This window comes from Taudactylus pleione, unplaced genomic scaffold (assembly GCF_031769625.1).
Source record: "Taudactylus pleione unplaced genomic scaffold, aTauple2 ptg000671l, whole genome shotgun sequence".
Classification (NCBI taxonomy): domain Eukaryota; kingdom Metazoa; phylum Chordata; class Amphibia; order Anura; family Myobatrachidae; genus Taudactylus; species Taudactylus pleione.
Genome location: NW_028285073.1, coordinates 2094169 through 2112168, shown reverse-complemented (window position 1 = coordinate 2112168; position 18000 = coordinate 2094169). Strand labels below are relative to the sequence as shown.

The 18000-nt window shown below is 38.9% G+C and overlaps 1 protein-coding gene across 2 annotated transcripts in view; it reads left to right on the top strand.

The window, feature by feature from the left end:
• The window catches only part of SMARCAL1 (SNF2 related chromatin remodeling annealing helicase 1), a 106312-nt gene that overhangs the window by 30186 nt on the left and 58126 nt on the right, over nt 1–18000 (top strand). For both annotated transcript variants that reach the window (XM_088455778.1, XM_088455779.1), the window contains exons 6-7: nt 8945–9128; nt 10775–10925. In XM_088455778.1, coding sequence (XP_088311904.1) covers nt 8945–9128; nt 10775–10925 — 335 coding nt within the window. The remainder of the gene's footprint in view (nt 1–8944; nt 9129–10774; nt 10926–18000) is intronic.

The window sequence follows — 18000 nt, the reverse complement described above, 5'->3', positions numbered from 1 at the left end:
ATGGTCTCCCTGGACATACAGGATGCTTATCTGCGTGTTTTTAATGTACAATCACACTAAGGATTTTTGAGAATGGTGGTAGATCAGCAACATTACCAACTTTAGGCTCTACCCTTCGGGCTGGCCATAGCGCCTCGGGTATTTACCAAGATTATGGCCGTCATGACGGCTCATCTCAGACGACAAGGAGTCAGGATACTGCCATGTTTGGACGACCTCCTGATATTGGCACAATCTCAGGAGATATTACAATGTCATCTCCAGATGACCATTGTCTTTCTACAAGAGCTCAGCTGGATAATCCATTGGAAAAACTCTTTCTCTAACTCGGCAAATGGTGCACTTGGGGGCACTGCTGGACAGAGGATTCTTCTGTCAGAGGACAAGATTGCAGCACTTCAAACTTGTGTGTACAGTCTACTTTGCAAGCAGGAAGTATCAGTTCACGTGGCAATGCTGGTGGTGGGCTCCATGGTGCCCACAATCGACATAGTGGCTTATGCCCATTTCCACTCCAAGTCCCTTCAGCAATGGATTCTGTCTCATTGGGACGGCCAGTATCATCGGATAAGGTCTCAGATGATATGAATCTTGCCAGAGGTTCAGCTCTCCCTTGCTTGGTGGCTGGAGATGACTCATTTAGACAAGGGTCGTCCGTTGTGGGTCCCAGATTGGGTACTCCTCACCATGGATGCAAGTCTGCGAGGATGGGGAGCGGTGACAGGGCGTCGCACCTTTCAGGGAAGCTGGACGACCTAGAAAAGTCACCTACCGATAAATATCTTGGAGCTTTGTGCAGTGCACAGAGCGCTCATTCTGGCACAGGACCTTCTTCACGGCAGGCCTGCCCAGATTCAGTCCGACAACGGGACTGCTGTGGCCTATATCAATCATCAAGGAGGCACACGAAGTCCGGCAGCCATGAGGGAAGTACTGAACATTCTGCAGTGGCAGCATGCCATCTTCCAGCAATCCCTGCAATATTCATCCTGGGAGTTCTCAACTGGGAAGTGGACTTCCTATATCGTCTGGACATACACGCCAGAGAGTGGGCTCTTCTTCCGGACGTCTTTCAGCTCCTGGTGGACAGGTGGGTACTACCAGACATAGACCTCATGGTGTCACACCACAACCACAAGGTCCCCTATAAGCTGCATACACACACAACGATTTTGTTACCAACAATTTTCTGAACGATTTTCTGTCAGATTATCTGTCAGATTTTTTAATACTCTCCAATCGCTTCCTTTTTCTGTGTCTATTAGTGTATGGCTCTAAATGTCCTTATGCTGATATTCTCACTTCTGATGCACACAGTGGTAGAACAACTATAATCAATGCATTGGATTGAGTGGGTTCTCCTAATGTCCATGACCCCTACGGGCGCTGGGCTTTCATTAGAACCTTTGGATAAGGATGGAGTTCTTCATATCCCAGGGGCCAATGCAGACTCTGGGCCTGATTCAGAGCTGGGCGCTCTGAATCAGGGCCCTCCTCCATTAAATGGAGCGTCCTCCTGGACGCTCGTATAGCTGTGGGTCACCACCCACAGCATATACGAGCGTCCAAAAAGATGGTCGCGATGGTCTTGACCATCGCGACCATCGGACTTGCGACGGAAACCCTGCGGTAGGGTTTCCCTGCCACAAGCCCTGGAGTGATGTCAGTGGGGCCGGCTTCAGACGGTAGGCGTTCCCATGGGAACGCCTCCGTCTGGCAGGCACGCCCCCGGCACGCCCACCAAAGGGGGCGTGCTGTCAGTCACCATCGACAGCACGCCCCCTTTGGTGCGAGACCCGGAGCGACAGCTTGGCTGTCGCAGTCCGGGTCTCGCGCATGCGCACGACGGAGCTCCCTCCGTCGTGCGCATGCGCAGTGGGGAACATCGACCCACTTGCGAGCGTACTGCCCCTTGCGAGTGGGTTTGAATGACCCCCTCTGTACATATATCTGCTCCGGCTGTTGGAGGCACATTTACATTGCTAAATGAAGCTAATGAAAAGTGGGTTGATTTTTGGAATGATTTTGCTAATAACTGTTTATGAAGCCTAAAATTTCTTCTCTTCCCCTGCTTGGCGCGAGCCAACGCACTGTCAGACTCGGATAAAAAGGTCATTTTCAGGAGATACTGTGATTCACGCTGGCCAGGGCTGCCCTCTAATTGTTTCTCCGGTTGTAAAAAGAGCATATTGTAATAAGCAGGGAAATTGCTGCAATTATATATCACATAATTCCATTTGAACTGTATTCACTGAAATGTCATAAACTTCCTATGCTTTGTTTCCGCCATTGTCAGTATTTGTAGCAATCTGAACGCTGTGAGGTCAGAAATTCTAAACAGCTTCCTCTGATGATGAGTTTGCAATTGAGAACAGTAGGGCGCTATATAGTTTAATTTTCATTTGTTTGTAGGATTAGCAGATGAGAAAATTGCACTAATTATGTGTCTAAGATACAGAACTTGGAAAACTGTTTACAGAGTGAATTAGGGGACAACAGAAAGAAAAGAACTTTATTCTTTAAAGAAGCATTATCCCTTTGAAGAAAAAAAAAATGCAGTTACCTTTTATGCAATATTGCGGTGATAGTGACACTAAGCAACCCTGATACCTGGTAATAATCCATTGATCTCAATAGGATTATCAGACATGTCCATAAATGGCCCATATCAGACTTTGTGTGCACTATTATTTTTTAAAAGCACTTACAGGCTGCAGTGACATCAAAAGCGATCCATCTGCACGGACGAAGGGGCATAATGCATGACCTAATGTAATCGGCTGGTGAGTGGCCAGTTAAGGAGAGAGATGATTTTCTACATGTTAGAGCTCTTATAATAAGCCTCTCACATTATCTTTATTTATTAAGTATCTTCCTCACTGAGATTCTTTGCAAAGTGGAAACTTTTCAGAAAACCTTTTAGTTCTAAATTAAATTTGGCCTCTTCTGAAAATAAAACTGGTTTTATTATTATTTTGTAAATAAATGCCGATCTGAGTTACATATAATAGTACGACTGTTGGCATGTGTAAAACACATGATTTTATATAGGACCTGAAGAGGTCACTGTTTCCAAAACTCTGTGGAGAGCTTTAGTCTTCTGCCAAATTATATATTCTATACCTTTACACATGTAAACAGCCTGGTCGTAGTGTTCATATGGTCATACACTCCTGTACTCTCAGCATATATTCCAACATATGAGATATTTGTAAACAATATTTATTAGGATGTTTTAAATTACAGCACACCTGTCTTTTTGCTTGTCACAGACTGGAAATCATATGATATTTTGTCATGCTAGGGTTTCACATACTTTATTATTACGGATTATTTCGTGCCCAGTGTTTTGTGGTTTCTGGCATTTGCTGTGATATCACACAAGGAGAAGATTATTATTACTACTTTGCCACCATAGGTGATCTTTAGCTTTGGAAGGACTTGGGATTTGGGAGATGTATGGTCATGTGATTTTTCACAACCAGCCTAACTGGGGTCATATCCAACTATAAGTCTCCTGTCCATTTCACTTTTCTACATGTGGTTATATGTTTCATATGTTCTTTTTATATATTATGGATATCTGACTGCTTATTTATTATATACAATATGAAAACAACAGGGCTTTTAGTTTTCCTTTTTTCTTCAGTTTCTGCCATGAGCTGATGCAACATCTGCTCTTCCCCAAATGCTGCCATCTTGTGCAAAACAGCTCAGCATTCAGGTGGAAATCTCGGTGCATAGCCCGCTACACAGGGTCTTACACTTCCTCACTGCCGTTTTGTGTATTGTACCAGAACCTCATATTTACATACTGAATTTATTACCTAATCCTGAAATGACCTTAATAAAGTTAAGTGTAATCCATATGTTAAATGTACTTTAAACTGAAAATTCCTAAGAAGTTCAAAGAAATGTCTGTATTGACTGTTAAATGTCCCTGCGGATGCCAAAAAGATTTTACAGACCTTATTAAATGGAAGTAGCTGCAAGATGGTCTGTTTATTAACTAATGAGTATATAGATATTTAGCTACATTTTTGATCTTCAATATGTTCCTAAGTGACCTCCAATTATTCCAAAACTGTTCTAAGTATGTCTGCAGTTTCTGGATATGATGCCTTGTGTATGTTACAGCAAGCTATTGTTTTCTGTCACTTTCAATGAAAAAGATGAAACTGTAGAACTTGAGCTGATTAGGAGTAATCTTATGTTAGCTGCGGAACGCGCCTTTGTGTAGGAATGAAAGGAGATGTCATTCCATGGCTTGTATCCGCATTCTGTTCTCTGTCTGGGCTCCGGGCACGGCAGAACGCTTTCATGTTTGTTTTTAAGAACATGCAAAAATGAAAAGAGACGGTGAATGAGAGGCTGCAGATGCCTGAAAGGCGTGACGCTGTGAATTGGAGAGTTTAGCCCTTGTATGGGAACGCATGCTGGCAGCACACGCTGACTCCCTGGAAAATGAAAATGGATGGAAATTCTGCAAAGTACAAAGGAAATCACAGAAATGATTGTGGTTTCTTAGAATAGGAGGGTATAACGGATGGTAGTTTTTATTTTTTTCTACAAAGACAAACAATTATCTTAATTTACCTCTTTAGACACTATATGTGAGGGATTTAAAAAAAAATTAAAATTGAGTTGTGAGCATTAGCAGCAAATATACTTATGGTCTTAAAGAGAAATGAACTGTAAAGTGGAGTCCTCCAAATTGTGCAGTAAAAATGAGGTCCTCCTATGGTACCACTTGTTTCTAGTCGGCCATTTGAATGCTAACTAATTCTCCCATGCAGGGTCTCCTTTCTGGGTACATACCATTCGATTTGTTGCCCAGAAGCGGATCAGAAAATATATATTGTACACATCATATAGTGTGTATGCCTGATTTGTCGTTCCCGGCTGTGGTTTGAGTCTCGTCTCATTGGATGTGCTGCACCTGCAATGGGATGATGCAATAAATGACGCGGTATAGTTACATGCAGCAGCAACGATAGGTGGATCATGCAGTGTGTACGGCGAGTCCAATGTACTGTTACATCGCTTGCCGTATTGCTGGGTCGCACCATCGTAAGGTGTGTACCCACCTTAAGAAACTTGTTTTTATTGACAGGACATAGATTGGCAGATTGTTGCTATACTTTAATTTTAATATTTGTAGCTAAGAAATTGTAGGTGTATCCAATGGATAGTTGCCTACTCTTCTACAGTGTCCAGGAGATGTCCATTTTACAGCTGTGTCCTTATACATCTTTGCTGCAGTCGTGCTAAAAAGCCCCTCTCTGCGCACCAGCTTCCGTGAGACTCTGCTAGCGCCTGACGCCTAATTTTGCAGAAAATGTGTCTAAGTTGCGATGCGATTAGGAAGCACCAACAAACTGTGCCGATTATTTTGATTTGCGACAATTGTCTATCTGAGCACGACTGAGTCCTTAAATCTGTATACAAAGTGCTACAGTGTAGCGGCTGCAGCTTTTTTTTATTTCAGGTTCTGTTGTGCTTCATATACAGACTCAGGTTCACACAGATATACAAGTGTCACATATCAAATAAATCAGGACAGTCTGCTGGTGCATCGTAGTCACCTCTCTTCCACCAAAATCCCGGGTCCAGTCCGGGACACTGAACACGAGTTTCAAGCTGTGTCACAACGGCTCGAACCCATTTACTCCACAGTGTGAACCCAGGATATTGCTGGCACTTGGAGATTACATCATCTCCAAGTGCTAGGAAATGCAGCTCTCCCTAAGCAGTGAACGGTCCCCCGGTTGAATGACCCGGGATACCCGTTTCCATTGAGCCTTACCCAGGTCTTATCTGCGTAAAATCCTGCTGGAGACCCGGGAATTTTTCCAAGGAGCCTTTTCCACTGAGCTGCGACCCGGGTTGACCCGGCAGTAACCTGGGTTTTAGTGGCAGTAGAAAAGGGGTATAAGAGGCATTTTCGCCAGATAAAGATGCTCAACACTGGTAGAGTACTGGACCTGGCGGCTCACTCTTGCCATGCAAGTATCGATGCGTGGTTATGTTGAGGCTAGATGTATGAAGAGACATCTGTAGGAGGGGACAGTCTGGACTTCTCAGACAGCTGGGAGGTCTCCTGTAACTGTGCTTGCATGGACTCCCCACATAATACCATGAGGGGAAAGATGTATCAAACCTTCAAGAGAGATAAAGATTAGAATTTGCCCATAACAATCAAGCAGCTTCTACTGTCATTTATTTAGCACAGTCTATAAAATGACAGTTACATACTGATTGGTTGTTATGGGCAACTTCTCTACTTTACCTCTCGAAGGTTTGATACATGTCTCTCCCTGAGAGAGCAGGAGCACAGTGATGCCCTTGGTGTCATCATATGCCATGCCCACTGACAGGATTCTGTCATCTAGTCATGCTCATCTTCTTTTCATACCTCCCCTAGCACATTTTAGAGGTTATGTATGAAAAGTAGATAAGTTTTAGCTGTCATAGATTAGTGAGAGAAAATGTGCTACCCTTGGGTGTGGATTTACAGATAGACAGTAAAAAGGTCGACCGTGTCTACAGTAGATAGATACCAGATGTTAGACAGTCAATAGGTCGACTAGGACAAAAGGTCGACACACTAAAGGTAGCCATGTAAGAAGATAGACGGTGTCAAAAGGTCAATATTAAAATGGTCGTCACAAAAATGGTCAACACGTTGTTTTTTTGGGTTTTTTTACCCCCTAATCTTCACCCTAACCCTCCCTCCTGGTGCTTAACCCTACCCATCGGGGTAGGTGCCTAACCCTAAAAAAAAAATGTTTGGACCATTTTTGTGTCGACCATTTTTCATGTCGACCCTTTGTACCTGTCTACCTTTAGTGTGTCGACCTTTTGTTCCTGTCTACCTTTTGTCCCAGTCGACCTATTGACTGTCTAACATCTGGTGTCTATCTAGACATTGTCAACCTTTTTACTGTCTATTTGTAGTCCAGAACCCGCTACCTTTTAGTTTGCTAAGCATGTGTAGTACGTTTATTGTTTGTTACCCTTTTTAACATTTTTATGCTGCTTTCATGAAGGGAGTAGAAATTGCTCAAGATTAACAAATGATAGACGTTCAGCAATTATTTTTGCCTAGATGCAGAAATTGTTCAAAAGATCTGTCATTGGTACAAGAGCTGCATACACGTTAGCCAACATAATTCTCTGGAAACTCCAAATTAAACAATAGTGTGATGTTTGGGGCTTGCAATGTCTTTCATCGGCATGTCAGGATTGGTGTAAGTGCTAAAATTACTGTGAGAGTGCCAGAGTACAGTCGGAACCTCTAGCACCACCACATGGTCGTACTAAACATTGACAGAATATTGGTATAAGAAATTCCTTTAAACTACCACTTTATAAATACAGAGTGGCAGCACTCAGCAATGTTTATAATTTAAGGCATTCTCAAGACTTTTCAATCCTTTCACATGTGATTTGCTAATGTACTTTTAAACTAATCTATTTATATAAAAATTGTACACAAAGGCTTTCCGTACAATCCTTGACAGTCAGTGCCTGCTACAAACACAAGTGACATATTCCGCTTGACCCACCACCCTTATTCTTTTTTTTCCGTTACGGCCTCCTATATTCAGAAGTAAAAAACACTAGCCCCATCTGCACCACACTCTGTCATTCTGCGGATAGAATGACTTTATTTTCCCGTCAGACATTTGAGGAGATGGCGAGTGAGGGTGCAGATAGCGCCTCAGAGAGGTAATCATGGCATCCTGCTATTCACTGAAAGCTCTTTATGTAACAACAGTACAAATTAAAACCGGGTTTGTCAGCAGAATATATGGATTTAAAAAAATGCTAATGTCTTGCTGCAAGTCTAACCAGATTTTACATTCATAGTGGAGCAAGTAAGGATTAAAGTCGCAATGTTTTTCTTTTTTTATTGTCTATGTTTGTGCAAGTGACGAGAGTGGATTAATAGATACATCATTCCATATGGATACATACAACTGGCACAGGCATAACTGGTAGAATATATATCTATGGTATCACTTCTTTGAAGGTCTTATTCCCACCCAATAATTTTTCATTTGTTTTGAATATTTTAATTATTCAACTATTAACAATTTTAACAATCCAGTGCATTGATTTCTATGGCACCATTCACATATGAATCATGCACATATTTTACTTTGCATTCTCATTTTTAATGTATTAATATGTATTTTCTGCTACTTCAATTTAGCTAAAAACAGATTGGTGAATCTTTGGTCTAGTTACTGAATTAACATGAAGATATGAATGTACACGTAAAAGGACTTTTATAATTTAAAAGAGTTGACTTAATGGACCTTGTTGCCTCTGTAGTTTGGCACGTCTGGCTGGGTACACCTGTGCCTGGCTTGTAAATAGCCTACTCAAAGGTGAGTGGTCATGTTATGGTACATGCAGGCGATGTGTGATCACCAGGCTGGGCATCGGAAGCCCTCCTGCCCAACCCAAATGCCCCTTGGGATGGTTTGCCATTGCTACCCACAGTGCACAGCATCTATCAAGGGAAACTGGTAAATCAGAAGTATAGATTAGGATATTCAATTCCTTTTAAATGTGTAATGTTACATACATGTGTATAATACAACACAGAGATTGAATCCCTTTTATAAGAATGATGATCGGGTCGACTATTATTCAAGAATCCTTTGCAGCTAATTGATATTTTAAGTAGTAATTAAGCTACCACTGATGTTAAGTATACAATAAATAAAGTTTTATAGTTCTATAATTTTTTTTTTTTTAAATTAATAAATGTCTTCTGTATGTACGAAAGGCCTGTAAAGAGCCTATTGGCTACGGTTTGGTTTTATTTTTAAAAAATATTTTGCATGTTTTCAAATCTCTGGAATAATCTGTCATTGCATCAAGTCCTAATCCCAGAGCATGCTAATAAGTCTTTTTATGGATTGCTTTGCAGTGGAAGCACTTCGTGGTATACAGCAAGTGGAGGTAGAACCTCTCCCTAAACCTGTTATACAAGCATTTGCATCTCAGTTTGAGAAATCCTCTATAAATCGTGCTGAGATCCCAGAAGCTGACTTATCTGTGGTGGATTCCAAGCTTGTGAACAGTCTGATGCCGTTCCAGAGGGAGGGGGTAAGGTATGTGCTAGCTCACATGTGTGTAGGACGTTGTTGTGGGTGGGAAGTGGAATCTTGTGCTATTCATGAAAAGGAGCTACGATGAGCCACTGTCGTATTGCCCAGATTAAATCAGATACAATATGCAGATTTAGTAAGTAGTACGGTTATTTTAGCCAGGAGACACAGTTTGGCACTTGCCTAAATAAATTAAATGCATTAGATCAGGTCACATTATGCCCAGTTCCTCGTGCTAGGCTGTGAGGGTGGACAGTGCACTCTGAAATGTGTCTGATACATAATTTGTCTACAGAGAGTCTCTGCACCATCTGTGTGTATTAACCATTTGTGTGTATTAATGCAAATCTTAAACACCCCACCAAAGTCTCTAATTTCCTAAATGGCAAAACCATCTCTGATTAAATTTGTCATATTTTATTAGATAAACCAGGGCTGGGCACATCTTACATTAGCGCTGGTTGCTTAGACCTTGCAAGTCAATGGATGAAAATCTGTCTTGACTCCATAATATATTAATTACACTATCCTGCTGGCTCCTAGATTTGCATATTGTTTTTTCAACAAGTAATACAATGATTTGGAGTTTTTAAGGAGACTGTAATGATGTGTTCCCACTGATCTGTAAACAAGGTGTAGGCGCTGGCTATGCCTAAATCTACCATTCAGTTACATTATTTCACAGTCAAAACAAAATAAGTACACCACTCAATGTCTGATTAAAGACAATTGCCACTCCTATTAGAATATGGCGGATTCTAAAGTTGATGGAAATGTCTGAGGAGTATGAACACCATAATAGACTTCAAGAAAAAACCTCTGTACTGCCAACACATACAGAAATAACTTTTGTAGTTTATATTATTGTTTTTATTGGTCAATTAGTATTTAACACCATCCTTAGTTACAGTCCATCAGCACAGCAGCCTATCTGCAGTAAGCCTTTGTTAGTAGTCATCGATTCTCTTAATCTTAAGATTTCTTAATGTTGAAGTATATTCATTTTCTTAAGGTCTGCACAGTTTTGATGCCATAAAATCCTCTATGGTTCTTACACTTGTTCCAATGCCGCAAAAAACTTCTTTATGGCTGTGCACTAAGGACTACATTAACTGTTAAAATAATACAACTTTTTAATTATCAGTAAAATTTTCTTTAATCCAAGATTATATTTATTTAACTAAAGCAAAATAGTTAAGTGTGATAGAAAATGAAAGAAATGTGAATTAAAAATTGCGATATTCTATGCGGAGAATCCCAGTGGCTAATTACCTGCGCCGCCCAGGGAAATGCTATTCAATTAAAAAGCATTTTCCCTGTGTTGTAAACCAGGGGTTAATGCGTGCTAGCCCATTGATTCCGTGTAAAGTGCAAATTCCGCGAATCATTGGGTTTTCCCTGTGCATTAACCCCCGCACGGTGCCTTTTCTCGGGGACTTGCAGCTCCATTATTTTGCTTAAAAACTAACAACTATATATAGAAAATATTAATGATTATAATTAATAGTTATTATTTTAACAGTTAATGTAGTCCCTAGTGCACTAATATAAAGACTTATTTTTCTTTATTTCATTATTGAATCATTGATTAAAGTTAGATGGAAAATAAATCTGTAAGGGGTTCTCACACTTGTGTCTTACTTTAACAGCTTTGCTATATCTCGGGAAGGTCGGCTTCTCCTGGCCGATGACATGGGCTTGGGGAAGACTATCCAAGCCATCTGCATTGCTGCCTATTACAGGACAGAGTGGCCACTGCTCGTAGTTACCCCATCATCTGTCAGGTTTACCTGGGCAGAGGTAAGGAATTTTGTATTACTACTTGCCCTAAAAGGATATGCTGTAGGCCACCCAATGTCTTTTGTACACCCCACCGCTGCCTATTTTGCTCCTGTAGTGTGTTTTCATTGAACAGTGCAGTTACTGTCTCAAAAAATGGGTCAGGGCACCACTACCAACTTGAGCAGGGGGTATGTGAGCAGCAGGGAGCACATGCAAGACATCAGGAGTCCCACAGGATAGCCTGAAGTCCTTACAATTGGTGAGTAATCAGTTTGGCTTATACAGGTGTGTTCTTGAGTTATGTGTCTCTTAACAAAACACACCATAATGCTTAATGCCTTCTGTCTGTAACCAGTTCACTATTGTCTCCAAGAGATGTGTGAATACAAGAAATAATTTTCAATGTGTTCCTGGTAAAGTATTTTCTACAAATAGTAAATAATACTGATAAAAAATAGTAGTCTCCCAAGCGCAATTCAGATACACAGTAGTCACAATTAAGTCTTAAATAGTTCCTGGATGGGGGTCCAGCGTAAAAATTATTAATCCAATATATTGAAAAGTCCAATAACAAAGAAGGTGAGGTTTTCCTGAAAATCCAGTAAGGGTTTAAATTGTAGAATGGTCTTCACACTCCCATAGGTTATGTCAGTTCATATAAAAGAGAGAGGGAGAAGGACTATCATAGTGTAGTGTGTGGGTGTACAGAATACAGCTTAAGTCGCTTATATAACACTTCCTGGGGACAGGAATCCGTGGTACCTCAGCAAACTCCAGTGCCTCTGAAAACAGTTCCCACCTCCTGGATTCTAGCCTTGTAAGAATGTCACCAACGCTTTTCAACTACAAACTTGAGTCTTTTTCAAGGTGTAATCATCTGGTGGACTGAGATCCTTCCTATACCCTCCCTAGGATCCTTATTGGTTAATATCGAGTAACTTTCATAATCATTCATTTTCTATTACATGATGAAGCCACTAAATTGATAATGATGCATAAAGGAAAATACAAACATTTCATCATTTAAAAAGGCACAAAAACATTGCAAAATGACATAAAAATCCAATACATAACCTTCCACGCTTAGGTGGAACGCAAACAGCACTTCCGGTCCGGCGGTGACCCGCAAATTTCACTTCCGGTATCGGACAGAAAGAAAATACATACACAAGCTTATAAAAGGGCTTTATAACTGTATTAGTACTTCCGGAATCAATGAAAAAGGTAGAGTAACTGAGCTGCATGTGATATTCTACCTTTAAGAGACCTCCAAAAAACGGAGGTCCGACCTCACACACTGAGGTGGAACGCAGACACACTAGACTTCCGGTCCGGCGGTGACATGCAAGTGTCACTTCCGGTGCCGTGCAAAGATAAACTATAAATATGATATCTGGGATAAGTGGGAATAATGTAAGGGAAAGACACGTATATGGTAATACAGGTTTGAGTCTCCCATATCCAAAGTGCTTGGGACAAGGGGTATTTTGGATATCGGAATATTCCGTATTTTGAAATAATTGCATACCATAATGAAATATCTTGGGAATAGGACCCAAATATAAACACAGAATGCATTTATGTGTTATATACACCTTATACACACAGCCTGAAGGTAATTTTATACAATATTTTTTAATAATTTGTGCTTTAGACAAAGTTTGTGTACATTGAACCATCAAAAATCAAAGGTTTCATTTTCTGAGTCATCCCAAAAATATTCCGTATTTCAGAATATTCCGTATTTCGGAAAATTAGGATATGGGAGACTAAACCTGTATTAAATAAGGGACTTCAAAAAGAATTAATCTATTGAGGTTCATCCACGACACTTGCACTTTACATAAACCGCGATAAATATAGATAAAATGGAATCTAAAAGTTAAATCAGCTGTGCCAAAAGAGGGGAGGAGCCATAAGGAAACTTCATATTGGTCAGATAAAATATTAATATGAATGTAGAACAACACTCTAAAATCATGAATAAAGAATAACATAAAATTAACCCTAAAAATTCATCATAAAAACCACTTGAGCTCAAAATCGATGTTAAGTCCATTGGGTTTAAGTGTCTTCAAGTCAAAAATAAATTTCATTTCAGTTTTGGCTATAGAGAAGATAGAGAGATCAAGGACAACTGTTAATTGATTCAGTATTTGTTGTCAATGACCCCTTAGATGGAAGTGTAGACCTTATGGAAGAAGATCTAGGTCACACTATGAGAAAGTTAGAAAATGTTCTATTAAAAGAAAGTAAAACTTGGTGGGAGGTGGTTACGCTTGAAAATATATATCTCAAAAAATTATGCCTAGGGGTTTACAAATAGAAAAGATGTCCACATCTAAAGAAAATAATCAAGATTTTGATGAAAGATGGAATAAAATTTTAGATAGTTGTTCTATAGCATTGATCGAACTGATTGTACTAAAAGAAGAGCAGACTTAATTAATATAGAGGAACAAATTAAACAGTTGACTACATTATTAACCCCCTTTAGAGAAGAAGAAGAATATATCCGAAGGGAGAAAGATATGGAAAATAGGGTGGTGAGGAAGGAGAAAGAAATTATCCTCCGTAAGCAAAGAAAATTTAAAAGAGACATAAAAGAATATGATGAAAATCTTAAGACTTCCACACAAAAAAAGTATTTTCCCCAGAGAGAGGACAAAATAAAAAGAATCTGAATTAAGAGATTAGGTTTTTATGAAGAAGATTGTTCTTGTGAGTGTGAGGAGTCAGAGAAAGAAGAAAGAGAACACACCCAAACAAGAGAAAGAAATTACAGGAGGGATCATCTAGAAAAATATAAACCAAGGAGAGTAAATTTTAGAGATAATGATTGGGAGAATTCCAAAAAACATGGACACAATATAATGGACAAAGGAGAACACAAACAAATAGAAGGTTTTTTTAAACCCCAGAGTTCTAATAGACGTTGTTTTAGGAGTCCATCCAGAGAATCCTATATTAAAGACGAGAGGCACATTAATGATGAAAGAAGAAGCCCCCTACCGACTAGAAATAGGTTTCAACCAATGAAGGATAGGAATTTTTTAGAGATGAACAGAAGGAGAAACAATTGGAACTATATAAAGGACAACATACTAAAAAGAAAAAATGTATTAGTGGATGATGGGGGGAAGAAAATTGATCACTCAGGGTCCAGTCCAAGACCCTAAAGAAATAGAGAAAGAGAAAGATATCCAAATCTTTAATTTGAGCAATCATACCCTTACGAAGGAAGAAAACTCAGTTCTAACTAAGGGATTAAAGTTTGCTCCCAGCAATAAACTCAATAAATTTGACACCTATCTCGATTTACAAAATTTGTAGAAAAGTGTCACTTAAGAAATATTTTTTAAGTAACCAAACAGATGGTGCTAGTAATAGAGAACTTTTTAAACCAAAATCAACTTGTAATCCAATTTTTAACCGTGGATGTTTTATAGAAAGTTTTTTTAAAAGCTGTCAGTACAGATTTATAAGAAATAGAAACAGATAAGAAAGTCTCTAAGAGGAATAATCTCTTGTATAAAGAAAGAAAGGCCCTAAAAGATTTAGGTAGAAATTCAGAGATTACAATAAAACCAGCAGACAAGGGTGGTGGAATCGTTATTATGGACACCACCAAATACAATACAAAGATAATGAGACAACTTAATGATACCGATACCTATAAAGTCTTGAAAAATAACCCCAGTGAAAAAGTTGAAAAATATTTAGATGTACTACTATCCAAATACCATAATTTGGGAATCCTTTCAGAAAATGAAATGAGATGCATCAAAAATCCTTCACCTGTAACACCAGTCTTTTATATTCTTCCCAAAGTGCACAAGGATTTAAACAACCCACCTGGACGACCTATTGTGGCTGGGACAAATTCGAACACAGCCAATTTGTCTCATTTTGTGGATTATCATCTACAACCTGAGGTTATAAAATTGGAATCATATATTAAAGACACTTCAGATATACTTAATAAAACCAATAGTCTTAAATGGGAAGATGATTTCATCCTAGTTACTGCTGATGTAAAAAGTCTATATACTATTATTGAACACACTACAGGTTTAGAAGCAATTAATAATTTTTTAAGTGGAGAAGAAAATTTGGTTCCTGGTGGAAGGCATAGAATTTATTCTTAGTAATAATTTTTTTGGGGTATTCAGGAAAATACTACATGGAAATAAGAGGGACTGCTATGGGTACCCGATTTGCGCCTTCTTACGCAAATCATTTCATGGGCCTTTGGGAGATGACACATATCTGGAACAATATCCCCTATCGGGAAAATATCATTTACTGGTATAGATTTATAGATGACATCTGGTTCATACGGAAGGGGGAAGAGACTTTATTGGAAGAATTCAAACAAACCCTAGGAAACAACACATTCAATATAGAATTAACTTACAATTCCAGCAAAATTGAGGTTAATTTTCTAATCTCACTTTTTATGTGGATGATAAGGTGTTAAAAACACATTTTTGTAAACCCACGGACTGTAACGCATATATTGATATTAATAGCAATCACCACCCCACATGGTTAAAAAATATTCTGAAGGGCCAGGTTAGAAGAATTCAGAGAAATTGTTCAGATTTAAACGTTTTTGAAGAACAAGTGAAAACATACAGAAATAGATTTATATCTAAAGGATATTTAAATAAGGATATCGATGATCATATTTAGGGAATGGTTATACAAAAGGACTTGTTGAAACCCACTTCTCGTCAAGACAACACCTCTGACACCTTCTCACCTCCTTTCATTACCTCTTTCAATACACAACATAAAGAGATTGAGAAAATTGTCAGAAGATATTGGAATCTCTTAACCAGAGATCCTATCCTTAAACCTATAATTCGCAGAAACCCAAATTTATTTATAGGAAGGCACCCAATATTAGAAACAAAATTGTGAAAAGCGCCATCCCACCTAAAAGAACTAACCGTATTAAAACCAAGGGTTTCCACCGTTGTGGGACCTGCTTGGTATATAGGACCTATAAAAAGCAAAACGCAAAGGTGGAAAATTTCCAATCCTATAAAACCAGGCAGTCGTATTCAGTAACGGATTTTATCACTTGCAATAGCAAGAACTGTGTATATCTAATAGAATGTACATGTGGGTTGCAATATATAGGACGAACCACTAGGTGTTTGAAGGATAGATGGTCGGAACACTTGAGGAATATTAAGAAGGGGTTTGAAAAACATTCCCTATCCTGCAATTTTAAAGAACAACATCAGAATTCCCTGAATGGTATTAAACACATGATTGGGATTAAACATGTGGGCAGCCATTGGAGGAAGAATAAAGATGTTGAAACCTGTGTCGCCAAAACTGAAATTAAATTTATTTTTGACTTGAAGACACTAAAACCCAATGGACTTAACATCGATTTTGAGCTCAAGTGGTTTTTATGATGAATTTTTAGGGTTAATGTTATGTTCTTTTTTTATTCATGATTTTAGAGTGTTGTTCTACATTCATATTAATATTTTATCTGACCAGTATGAAGTTTCCTTATGGCTCCTCCCCTCTATTGGCACCACTCTGATTTAACTTTTAGATCCCGTTTTATCTATATTTATTGCGGCTTATGTAAAGTGGAAGTGTCGTGGATGAACCTCAATAGATTAATTCTTTTTGAAGTCCCTTATTTAATATTACCATATATGTGTCTTTCCCTTACATTATTCCCACTTATCCCAGATATCATATTTATAGTTTATCTTTGCACGGCACGGGAAGTGACACTTGCGTGTCACCACCGGACCGGAAGTCTAGTGTGTCTGCGTTCCACCTCAGTGTGTGAGGTCGGACCTCCGTTTTTTGGAGGTCTCTTAAAGGTAGAATATCACATGCAGCTCAGTTACTCTACCTTTTTCATTGATTCCGGAAGTACTAATGCAGTTATAAAGCCCTTTTATAAGCTTGTGTATGTATTTTCTTTCTGTCCGATACCGGAAGTGAAATTTGCGGGTCACCGCCGGACCGGAGTGCTGTTTGCGTTCCACCTAAGCGTGGAAGGTTATGTATTGGATTTTTATGTCATTTTGCAATGTTTTTGTGCCTTTTTAAATGATGAAATGTTTGTATTTTCCTTTATGCATCATTATCAATTTAGTGGCTTCATCATGTAATAGAAAATGAATGATTATGAAAGTTACTCGATATTAACCAATAAGGATCCTAGGGAGGGTATAGGAAGGATCTCAGTCCACCAGATGATTACACCTTGAAAAAGACTCAAGTTTGTAGTTGAAAAGCGTTGGTGACATTCTTACAAGGCTAGAATCCAGGAGGTGGGAACTGTTTTCAGAGGCACTGGAGTTTGCTGAGGTACCACGGATTCCTGTCCCCAGGAAGTGTTATATAAGCGACTTAAGGTGTATTCTGTACACCCACACCCTCTGGTACACCTTGAATCTCTTAAGTTATGGTGGATTTTAAAGTTATATGTTTTATATGATTGAATCTTAATAAAAGGTATTACACTATGATAGTCCTTCTCCCTCTCTCTTTTATATCAACTGACGTAACCTATGGGAGTGTGAAGACCATTCTACAATTTAAACCCTTACTGGATTTTCAGGAAAACCTCACCTTCTTTGTTATTGGACTTTTCAATATATTGGATTAATAATTTTTACTCCGGACCCCCATCCAGGAACTATTTAAGACTTAATTGTGACTACTGTGTATCTGAATTGTGCTTGGGAGACTACTATTTTTTATCTATATGTTTTTTGGGTATTTATAGGGATTACCTATTGACATCTATTAGCTGCATTTACTGAAGCGCAGGTTTTATCTTCTTTTAAATACCCAGTACATAATACTGGTCTGTTTGTTTGTACCGATAGGCACATGTGTGTTTGTGGTTACTTTAGTTGTATTGGTGTATTTGTATGTATTGTAGGGTGTATTTTTACAGTAAGCATACAAGTGTATTCTGTGTGCAAAGGACATAGGTTTTCTTATATGATGATGGGTGTGTGTATATAATAAGCATATATGTGATGAAAAAAATACCATAGACAAGGGAATTGCATGTTGATAGTTCCTGGCTCTGTATATTTTA